Here is an 11,729-nt window from a genome sequence, read left to right as displayed (position 1 = left end):
GTAGCCAATATTAATGATGATCTTGTTCCACTGATATGTATCCACAGATTAAAGACGGCTGCTCTTCCTTCTTCTGTTGAGGAAGTGCTTCCTGTCACTCATTTTCTCCATAACCTGAGATAAATCTTCACTGGTTTAATGACAATAAGCATCCTCATCTTACCGTGACATGTACAGGAAAAAAAAGAAACCTAAAATCTTTTACATAAAAGAAGTTTCATAATCACAAAGGGGAAAATGTATACTTACCATTGATAGTTTTACCATAAATTTCCTGACCTTAATTTGATTAAAATCTCAACTTAAAGACTGCAACAATATAGATTTCTTTAAAGTTTAATTGCTCATTTCACTGAACATTGAGTGCAGGAAAAACCTCAAGCTGGGGCAAAAACGTGGTAGAGCGGAAGGAGAAGTTAAGGACTGAGCTGCTTTGCAGATCAGAGTGTTTGAAAGTGAACAGCCAACCTAACAAGAAGCAAAAACCACAGAACAGAGTACCACATCGTCTTTCTGTTCACTTTGTTTCACAAAATCATCCAGGCTCTTCCTACTCTCCTCTCTTACCACCTCTCTCTTCTTTTTTTTTTTTTTAGTTATTTCACAGATGCCACTGGGGTAGGTAAACTGACCCAACTCTGCAGCACTCAGAAGACGAAGCAAAGCCTTCTACTTGAGCAGTTTTTCCATCACTGATATGTGCAGGAAATGAAGACATTGCCTGCCATGCTTGGAACTGGGAAATTATTTTGGGTCTTCTTCTTAATCCCATATCTGGACATCTGGAACATCCATGGTAAGGCACCTGCTTAGGTTATTTCTGGTTTTATTTCTCAGGGGGTCTTGGAGGCAATATTTTCCCTTGTTGAACTTAGTACGGTGTAACGTTTATACGAAGTGGGTAATCGTAGATGAAACCAAGCTGTTACATTTGCTTACCGAAGACATCGTAGAGCATAAACCAAATTAGAACATAGTATTCACCTGCCTAATCATAGGCATCGCATCAATAGCTTGGCTGACTTTCTTAAAAACATGTTGATGGTAAGAAAAGAGAACTGAGTAGATGTTATAAATAGTTAAGTACAAATCTATCACTACTTCTTGCAAAAATGCTCTGGCTGCCATACTGATAATGAATAGATAGCTCGTTCTTTCCAAACTGAGTGCAGTAGAGTGTTGCAGTGCTCAGTTGGGTAGGACAGTTGTTGGATAATCGGAGTTATACATATCTCCACGGTTACCCTCAAATAATATTGCCTCTAAATAAAATCTCTATACTTGCTTCATTGGGATGTATGCCTTGAGAATACCGATTGAGAAAATGCTACAAAATATAGGAGCAGAACTTTTCGTCATTGCTTCTATTTTGTTGAAAGGGAATGGTTCCTACTTGGTTGTCAATTGAACACAGAAAATAAGTTGGATTCTGCAAAGATGATATTTAGCCACCCCTGCAAAGACTTTATACAGGCAAAACAAACAAACAAAAAAAGGCAATTTCTTTTTTATTGTAAAGTCGCTTCCTACCTTATATTGCATAGGAACCCACATATTATCAAGAGGAAAAGCCTATGAGTGGCTCATCAGAAGCTTGTGATTTTTCAGGTTTTTTTTTTTATTTTTTTGAGACAGAGTTTTGCTCTCGTCACCCAGGCTGGAGTGCAATGGCGTGATCCCGCCTCACTGCAGCCTCTGCCTCCCGGGTTCAATCGTTTCTTCTTCCTCCCGGGTTCAATTTATTCTCCTGCCTCAGCGTCCCTAGTAGCTGGGATTACAGGCACCTTCCACCACGCATAGCTAATTTTTGTATTTTTAGTAGAGATGTTGGATAACCCCAATTATCCAACATCTGTCCTACCCAGCTGAGCACTGCAACACTCTACTGCACTCAGTTTGGGAAGAACGAGCTATCTATTCATCATCAGTGTGGCAGCCTGAGCATTTTCGCAAGAAGTAGTGATAGATTTGTACTTAACTATTTATAACATCTACTCAGTTCTCTTTTCTTGCCATCAACCTGTTTTTTAAGAAAGTCAGCCAAGCTATGGATGCAATGCATGTTGGGCAGGCTGGTCTGGAGCTCCTGACCTCAAGTGATCCACCTGCCTCAGCCTCCCAAAGTGCTGGGATTACAGGTATGAGCCACCATGCCCAGCGATTTTTCAGGTTTTAAATATTCTGTCTTATTATTCCCTACAAGCACACATTTATCAGTTTGGCTACTGCAATTTTAAATTAGAAAATCTGACCACTGAGGTTCTATGGAAAGTCTATCTATAATTTTAAACTGTGTAGTTTGGAATATGTCTCTATGATGCCAGGATGCCATACAACCAAGTGCAAAGTAAAAAAGTCCTTAGTTACTCAAACGTCTTTATGTTTGTAAGTATCTAGTATTAAGTCAACTAGGTGCTTAGATGGTTGACTGAATTTTCCACCTTCCATCAGATGCCTACAGTCACATAGCTACAACTGGAGTCAAATATTATTAAATAGATTTCTTCCCCATTCGAAGGATACATAAACTACTCTCTATGAAATTAAGAACAATGAGTTTCAGTGCTAAACCACATTGATGGTGGGGTAAGACATTTATTTCTCCCAATGTGCAACCTAGCATTTGCAAAAGTGAACTTGGGTGTTAGAACTGGGTTAATTTACTGGCTCTGCCACTTACTGTATGGCGTTGATTAAGTCTCTTCTCTTTAGTTTCCTCATTTGTACAATACAGGTAATAATTGTACCTAAATTATGGGGCTGCTGTGAAGACTGTAAATGCAATAATATGGGTAAAGTGCCTCGCATAGTAAGTGCACGTATTTAAAGCTCAGTAAATGTTAGTGGTATTTTTCCTAAATTATTTTCACCATGCAACCTCCATGTAATTAAATGAGAATTATGTTTTAACATTATTATTTAAAATAGTTGAGTTTTTAAAGTTAAAAATAAAATAAATAAGTACAATATATTTTGCAATATATTTAACCCAAAATATAGTGAATCAAATTCTTCAGAAAATGAAATATGGCTGGGAGCCATGGCTCTAGCCTTTAGTCCCAGCACTTTGGGAAGCCAAGACGGGCATATCACCTGAGGTCAGGAGTTTAAGACCAGACTGGTCAACATGGTGAAACCCCATCTCTACTAAAAATATAAAAATTTGCTGGGTGTGTTGGGAGGTGCCTGTAGTCCCAGCTACTCGGGAGGCCGAGACAGGAGAATAGCTTGAACCCAGGAGGCAGAGGTTGCAGTGAGCTGAGATCACACCACTGCACTCCAAAAAAAAAGGGAAAGCCTTGAGTGAAGTACTGGTCAGATATTTACCAGTTGATATAATGGATTGCAGCAGCAGTTGCATTAAATTAAAGCTATAGGTTAAGAGAAGGAACATTTGGTGAAATTTGTTCTCCCAGGCAGAGCTGATGGCTCCATTTCTTAAAACCACATTAACTACCTTATATCTTGGGGATTTCCTGTGATTTACTTAATTGCTGAGTTCTTTACAGTAATACATTTTCAAAGTGTTTAAAGATAGCCTTTGAAGATTTTTCCCCCTACTTCAAAGCAATGTGAGATCCGTGTCCTTGTTCCTAGGAGTGAGGCTGCATATATAATAAGGCTGGAAAAAATGTAATGTTCTCTACAAACTTCCTGTTTAAGGTCCTTCTTTATTACAAAAGTATGCTTGCTTACTTTTTGTGTTTCTCTAAAAAATTAGAGAAACTTGCCCCTCAGTGTGTGGCATACAGTTTCTGTCCTAATAGAAGTAATAAAAATGTCAATACCTTCCCTTCATGGGCAGATCATGCTGGCAAGATCTAGACTGCAAGTGGAAGTGTCTCTGTCCATTGTCTGCCCTGTCATCCTGGACCATTTGTCTGAGGCTGCCCTAGACCCTAGTTCAGTTGAGGTTCAACCAAGGATTCCACCTTTAGGCAGGCAGGAACACTGCAGTTAATGTCTGGGTATCACCAACACCATATATGATGCAGAATAAAGGCAGTTGGAACTGTTTGATTGATTACTGGTTATTGTGATTTTTAAAAAAAGCAATCCTAGTCTGGTTCAGTAAGGGAAGGACACCTGTATTCTGGCTCTTTTGAGAATACAGTGGTTAGGGCTATGTCTCCATTTTGGTCTGGCTTGTGTCATTTTTTTCCCTTTATTATGATGGGCCAGTATGGTCCATGGACCAGCTTTTAAACACCGTGTTCCACATCCCACACAGATTGTTTTGCTCTACCACAAACTGGCCATATCTTTGGGTCAAAAAATATCATTCCTTGAAGTTCAGGTTTTGTAGCACAGTATCTTTATAAGGCATATTTCTATGGCTTCAGCTACTTGTTCCTATTGAAATGTGCATATGGAGGAATGCTAGAGATAGAGCTCTGTCTTCTGCCAAGTGCCTATGTATTGTCACAACAATGCCTGCCATATATTAAATAAATGTTTAGGAATGCATTCTGTGGTTACAGGACTTCTTGAATTAAAGCATGAAAAGATTAACCTTGTGCTCATTGCAGCCTTGAATATACTTTTCCTATCACAGAGAAGTTTTTAAATTTCTTGCTTCCTCTGTCCTACTACCAAAGTTTCCTCTATTGTAAAGTTGACGTCAAAACTATTTATCTTGCCTCATTGGGACTTTCCTACTTAATTTCCATTATTTGTGAGTTTCATCTTTATGTAGAATTCAGAATTGTCAAAAGAAAAATATTTACAGGCATTTGTAATCAGGTCCAAAAAATAATCATTTTCTTTTTTCCTTGGAGAAGCTGTGTGGTATGGTGGCTAAGATCAGGGACTCTAAAGCCAGACTCCATGGATTAGTATCCTATGTCTGCCATTTAATGGTTTTGTGACTATAAAATCTCTGGTTCTCAGTTTTCTCATCTAAAAAAATGGGAGAATAATCTTATAAGGTTGTTGTGACTATTAAGTGAATTAATTCCGTAAAACACTTAGAATAGTGCATGGCATGCCATTCAGTGCTGTGTATATTTAGCTAATTTTTTTTCTTTTAGTCCAACATTTCATTAGTTTAATAGTCCCGTTAAAGTAACATTGGGTGACAATTGGGAATCAACCACAAATAAAAATTTGGAGTTCACAAAAGTCTTCTATAAATTACTCTTGATATTATTATCTACTCTTTTTTTTTCTTTATTTCTTCTAAAAAAGGAAAACAGGATACATGTGCAGAAACGTACAGGTTTGTTACATCGGTATACGTGTGCCATGATGGTTTGCTTAACCTATTGACCCATCCTCTAAGTTCCCTCTCCTCTCCCCCTACTCCCCAACAGGCTCTGGTTTGTGTTATTCCCCTCTCTGTGTCCATATATTCTCATTTTCAACTTCCACTTATGAGTGAGAACATACAGTGTTTGGTTTTCTGTTCCTGTGTTAGTTTGCTGAGGATGATGGATTCCAGCTTCATCCATTTCCCTGCAAAGGGCATGATCTCATTCTTTTTTATGTCTGCATAGTATTCCATGGTGTATATGTACCACATTTTCTTTTTCCAGTCTATCATTGATGGGCATTTGGGTTGGTTCCGTGTCTTTGCTATTGTAAATAGTGCTGCAATAAACATACGTGTGCATGTGTCTTTATAGTAGAATGATTTATATTCCTTTGAGTATATACCCAGTAATGGGATTGCTGGGTCAAATGGTATTTCTGGTTCTAGATCGAGGAATCGCCATACTGTCTTCCACAATGGTTGAACTAATTTACACTCCCACCAACAGTGTAAAAGCGTTCCTAATTCTCCACAGCCTTGCCAGCACCTATTGTTTCCTGACTTTTTAATAATCGCCATTCTGACTGGTGTGAGATGTTATCTCCTTGTGGTTTTGATTTGCATTTCTCTGACGATCAGTGTTGAGCTTTTATTCTTATGTTTGTTGGCTGCATAAATGTCTTCTTTTTCTTTTTGAGATAGAGTCTCGCTCTGTCGCCCAGGCTGGAGTGCAGTGGTGCAATCTCCGCTCACTGCAAGCTCCGCCTCCCGGGCTCATGCCATTCTCCTGCCTCAGCCTCCCGAGTAGCTGGGACTACAGGCGGCTGCCACCACGCCTGGCTAATTTTTTGTATTTTTAGTACAGAGGGTTTCACCGTGTTAGTCAGGATGGTCTTGATCTCCTGACCTCATGATCCGCCTGTCTTGGCCTCCCAAAGTGCTGGGATTACAGGTGTGAGCCACCGCGCCCAGCCAGTGTCTTCTTTTGAGAAGTGTCTGTTTAGGCTGGGTGTAGTGGCTCTCGCCTGTAATCCCAGCACTTCAGGAAGCTGAGGAGGGCAGGTCATTTGAGGTCAGGAGTTCAAGAGCAGTCTGGCCAACATAGTGAAACCCTGTCTGTACTAAAAATACAAAAATTAGCTGGGCGTGGTGGGACACGCCTGTAAGACCAGCTACTTGGGAGGCTGAGGCAGAATTGCTTGAACCCAGGAGACTGAAGTTGCAGTGAACCAGGTTGCACCACTGCACTCCAGCTGGGTAACAGAGTGAGACTCTGTCTCCAAAAAAAAAAGAGAGAGAACTGTCTGTTCATATCCTTTGCCCACTTTTTGATGCGGTTGTTTGTTTTTTTCTTGTAAACTTATTTAAGTTTCTTGTAAATTCTGGATATTAGGCCTTTTTCAGATGGGTAGATTGCAAAAATTTTCTCCCATTCTGTAGGTTGCCTTTTTGCTCTGATGAGAGTTTCTTTTGCTGTGCAGAAGTTCTTCAGTTTGTTGCAATTGCTTTTGGCATTTTTGTCATGAAGACTTTGTGAGAAAAATGCCAAAAGCATTATCTACTCTTATCCTTGGTCACCAAGAAAAGCTAATAGTGTTTGAGAATCATGCGCTTGAGTTGTATTGTGTCAGTGAATTGTATCATATGCGATTTGCTTCACTGTTCTAATATTCTCCATTCTGTTACCTCAAAATAAGCTCAATATTTTGTACCTTTCTGGTATACTCTCACGGTTATGGACCTGATTTACATGTTTATCTCAATGGAAGAAGTGGCTTGTGTGCAGCATGTGTCTGTGTGTATGCATGCAGAGGTGTCATACAATTTGAGATTCACTTAGAACAGAGTCCAGAAGAGTGTTAGATCAGTCCCAGGAAAACACCAAGTTTAGCTGGCAGAGCTCTTTAATTTCTCTTTTCTGCCTTCTTGATAACCATGTTCGTCTTATAAGCACAACCTGGAACTCACACACATCACAAATGGCCTATTATCCAGTATTTGGCTACAAGGGAGGCTGGGGCATTGAGATTTTTATCTGGGGGGTTATGGCCCCACTCCATTTTCGTCTATAATATTAGAAGATGAGAATTAATATTGGCAGACATTTAGCAGATTCTGTCCACATAAGTATTGTTTAGTATCTTCAAGGGCTTTGAAAATGCCACTGAATCTCAGTGTGATGTCTGTGGTAGAATGTATTAGAGATGTGAGGAAGTATCTGGGAAGAAAGTAGAGATGGACTTTCCCTTTCCAATCATAATACATAAGTCACACTTAATCTGAACATCACAAGTAACCATCCTTCCACTGAAGTCAATATTTAGAAATACTTATGTTGGTTTCTGATCAAATGCCAGAGGCACTCACTGATGCTACTGTCAACAGCTTCTCAGGTATGCTGTCTACATTTGCTGCCCTATGTTTCTTCCTGAAGTCCCTGTGACAAAGGTGGAAAATTTAGCCTCTCTGAAGGACAGGGCCTATGTGTAACAGGCAATCAAAGTCTCTCTGGACCAGAGCTATTCTCTACATTGTCATCATAAATCATTGTTCTTTAGGACTCATTAAGTTGACTAGAAGCTTTTACTATTCAAGGGCGATAATTACATGTTGACCAACTAAAACCACCAGAAACTCATCCTTGTTACACAGAGTAGACAGGGCTCTAAGGAGTGCAATGCATATGAATCCTCTGGCCTAGAGAAGCAAAGTCAGTGACCAATAGGGTAGATCTGCAAGGGGACATTTGTGACTTGGCAGAGATGTAATGAAGAAGTCCTGAAAGGAAGCTTAGAAAATTATCAAAGGACAAAGTTTTTTTCAATATTCTAGTTTTGACCAAGGCAAGCCTTGCTGGTTAATATATTTCTGTAGAGTTTCCTCTCCCACATAAAAGAAGAGCATGCTTATATTGGATGTGCTGCCTTTCTTCTCTCTATTATATAGATATATTTTTGCCTGGTGTATATACTAGTTATTATGCACCACTGCTGATCCCTAGAATGGTTGTTGGGGGTAATTTTTCACAGCAGAGCCTTCTGTGTTTCCATCTTGTCTTTACCATTCATAGGCTTTACACCTCTGGACAATGACTCAACTTCTGTGTGATTTCCCTAAATTCATCCTATCAGAAAACATAATAATATCTGGTACTTCATGTTGTTGTTATGTGCCAAGCATAGTGCTAAGAATATTTCCTATATGTTCTCATTTGCTTTCACAACAACCCTACTGGATAAGAGCTTGTGCTTTGGAGTTAGCCACGCCTGGGTTAAAGTCCTAGCCTTGACTCTTCCTCCTACCAGCTGGTGATCTTGGGCAAGTGGCTTATATTCTCTAATACCCAGTTTCCTCAACTTAAAAATAAAGGCCATAATAGTAATTCCCTCATAAAATCATTGTGAGGGTCAAATGAAACAATACATGTTTGGTATCTAAAAGTGCCTACCTCATAATAAGAACTTTGAAAATATTAGTCATATTCTTTTTTTCCTCCTGTTAAGATGGATCTAGGTTGGGTCTACAGTGTATAGATAATGTGAGGTGGAGTGTACTTGTGGGCAAGTGGCAAAGAATGTGTAGCACTGATTCTAGAGGTGATCTCCTAAATGTAACTTAAACTTTCCATTGGGCATCTGACCTCATGACCTCTAAGGTTCTCTTCTTGTTCTACTCTTAAATATCTCAAGGAGAGGAAATGACATGGGGACTTTGTAAGCTTTGCTAAATGTCGGAAAAAGCAATGACAAATACTAGAATGACTGATTTTAGACAAAACAAGTTCAGAATTATTTCAAACATCATAAAATCAAGAGATACAGAGCTTAAAGTCTTCAGTGGCTCAATACAACTGCATTGAAGAGATCAGTCTTCAAATTTACTTGCCAAATAGTCATACTACACTAATAATGAGAAATTCTAACTGTAGAAGAAATTGCTTTAAAGTGTGCTAATACCATATGAAAGTAAACTTAAAGAAAAATTTCATAAATGAATATAAGAAGATATGTTTTTATAAGAAGCGGATTTTTAAGAGGAAATAATAATAAAAGATGATTGTGAAAATGCTCTCAATTTTCTTGTTTCATGGTTGTTGTTGTTTTTTTAATAATGGGCATGAATGTAGATTTATGCCCTGTGTATTCTTGGCATTAATACTTTCCAGTTCCATTTTTGTGAAGGAAATTTTACATTGTGTGTGTGTGTGTGTGTGTGTGTGTTTACCCAGGGAGAAAATGGCTCTTCTTGTCTAAAGACCAATATCAGGTAATATCCACAGAGAATAAGTTAAATCTACTATTGCATACTACATCCTTGTCTGTGATCTGTATTGTCTATGATCTGTATCTTTAGTGTTGTTTTTCAGGAAAGACGTATGTAAATATACTTTCATTTTACAGAAGGGACTGAGGGCCAGTCAGTTTTCATTGTACTCGTGAGAACAATCACAGGGTTTTCCTTAAAGTAACAATAGTCACTTTTACAAAAGAAGCTTTGATTTTAACATATGTTTGGGTGTATCATACTTACTTAATTTTCTCCAGGTATTCCTAGTACTTCTGAGAATATCTGACTTATGGAGTGGTTTATTTACCACAGAGTTAAAGTAATACCTTTAATAGACATTACATAATACATTAAATGAATACTTTCTATATGAGGTGGAACTCCCCCACCCTAACTTCATGTCACCACATTTCTGATTTTGTGAGTGTATGTCAGCTAGTTTATGATGGGAAAGTATGCTACCTGGGTTTTCTGATGTCGTCCGTGTGATTTCCCAAGGTATGCAAGTCAATGTCCTCCCAAGATCCTTGAAGTATAGTTCCATGGCTGCTATTGCTGTGTGTGGATTTGCCCTGACTATGTACAAACCACTGCCTTGTGGGATCCCTAAACTCTAATTTCAAGGGAAGATTTGCGAGACAGATTATTTCCCTTCCCTGGTGGCCATCATCTCTCCCCTCCTCTCTACCATTCCAGCCTTCTAAAGTAAGGCAGAACATAACATCTGGAGGCCTTTTTGCTCCTGAGTGTAAAGACTTCATTCCTTCTGTAGCCTCCCCAGCATGCGTCTGAAGTTTTGGTTTGCTTGTTGTTTGTCTGTGATAGTATTTTCTGATAGAAGCTAAAATCCTGGTTGATGTCACAGAAAATTATTGGTTTATTATACCGTTAGTAATCATTTTAGTTTCTCAAAAAATCATTTGTTTAATTTCTATGTTAAACTCTGACACTTTCTTAGGTCAAGTTAAGGCAATCTGCATTCATTACAGTCATTCATTTCTTTCAATGGTTGCAACCACTTTGAAGTTTCCATAAATTTGTAAGAATTTTTCAATGGAGACATAGTGAAACTCAGGTGAGATTTTCCTCATGATAATGGTTATAATCAAAACATATGGTATTTAAAAATAAGAAATAATGATATTTTACAAAATATTCATAATCATAACCCTCTTTTTTTTTAATGGCTGATTGGTTTCAAAAATTACCTACTCTCTTCAGCTCAGCAACTACACTTGCTCAGCTGGGAGTTACGAGACTATACAGTTGTTTGTGGCTGGCACTCCTTTCTGATCAGCTGGTCTGTGTAGCTGGATGGCCATGGAGTGTCACTTGTTAAATATTTTTAATATCCACCCCTGAGTGGACATAAATCAGGCCTTTTCAAACTGAATACTTGTAAAGTCTAGCTTTTCTTTAGTAGTTATAACTTAACCACTGTAAGGTATGTTGAGCTGCATATGTTCTTCACCTCAGTGCCTTTTAGCCCACCTCTCTAAGGGCTTAGCTGTCTCTGCTGTGCAACCAGTACTACATAGCAAGGTAACACACCATCAAGGAAGTAGCAGACTAGATAGAAGACAGAAACATGAACACATATGTAGTTATAAAGAGTGATGCATGTCGGCTGGGTGCGGTGGCTCATGCCTGTAATACTAGCACTTTGGGAGGCCGAGGCGGGTGGAACACAAAGTCAGGAGTTCAAGACCAGCCTGGCCAACATGGTGAATCCCCATCTCTACTAAAAATACAAAAATTCCCTGGGCGCAGTGGCAGGTGCCTGTATTCCCAGCTACTCCGGAGGCTGAGGCAGGAGAATTGCTTGAACCCGGTGGGTGGAGGTTGCAGTGAGCTAAGATCGCGCCACTGCACTCCAGCCTGGGTGACAGAGCGAGACACCGTCTCAACAACAACAACAAAAAAGGAGTGATGCATCTCACACAAAATAGCATCAGACATTTGCTAGGGAGTGGGGATATGAGGGTATGGTAAGTTTGCATAAACTTACTGGGCTAGGCCCAGCGCGGTGGCTCACGCCTGTAATCCCAGGACTTTGGGAGCCCGAGGCGGGTGGATCACGAGGTCAGGAGATTGAGACCATCCTGGTTAACCAGGTAAAACCCCGTCTCTACTAAAAATACAAAAAATTAGCCAGGCGTGGTGGTGGGCACCTGTAGTCCCAGCTACTCGG

General features: G+C 39.4%; 1 protein-coding gene across 2 annotated transcripts in view; it reads left to right on the top strand.

The window, feature by feature from the left end:
- Positions 1–318: 318 nt before the first annotated feature.
- Positions 319–11,729, top strand: part of BTLA (B and T lymphocyte associated) — a 35,760-nt gene continuing 24,349 nt past the window's right edge. For both annotated transcript variants that reach the window (XM_057301860.1, XM_003825092.5), the window contains exon 1: positions 319–796. In XM_057301860.1, the coding sequence (XP_057157843.1) occupies positions 709–796 (88 nt within the window). In that variant the 5' untranslated portion in view covers positions 319–708. The remainder of the gene's footprint in view (positions 797–11,729) is intronic.

Source organism: Pan paniscus, chromosome 2 (genome assembly GCF_029289425.2).
Source record: "Pan paniscus chromosome 2, NHGRI_mPanPan1-v2.0_pri, whole genome shotgun sequence".
NCBI classification, from domain to species: domain Eukaryota; kingdom Metazoa; phylum Chordata; class Mammalia; order Primates; family Hominidae; genus Pan; species Pan paniscus.
This window is presented reverse-complemented; position numbering and strand designations above follow the sequence as displayed.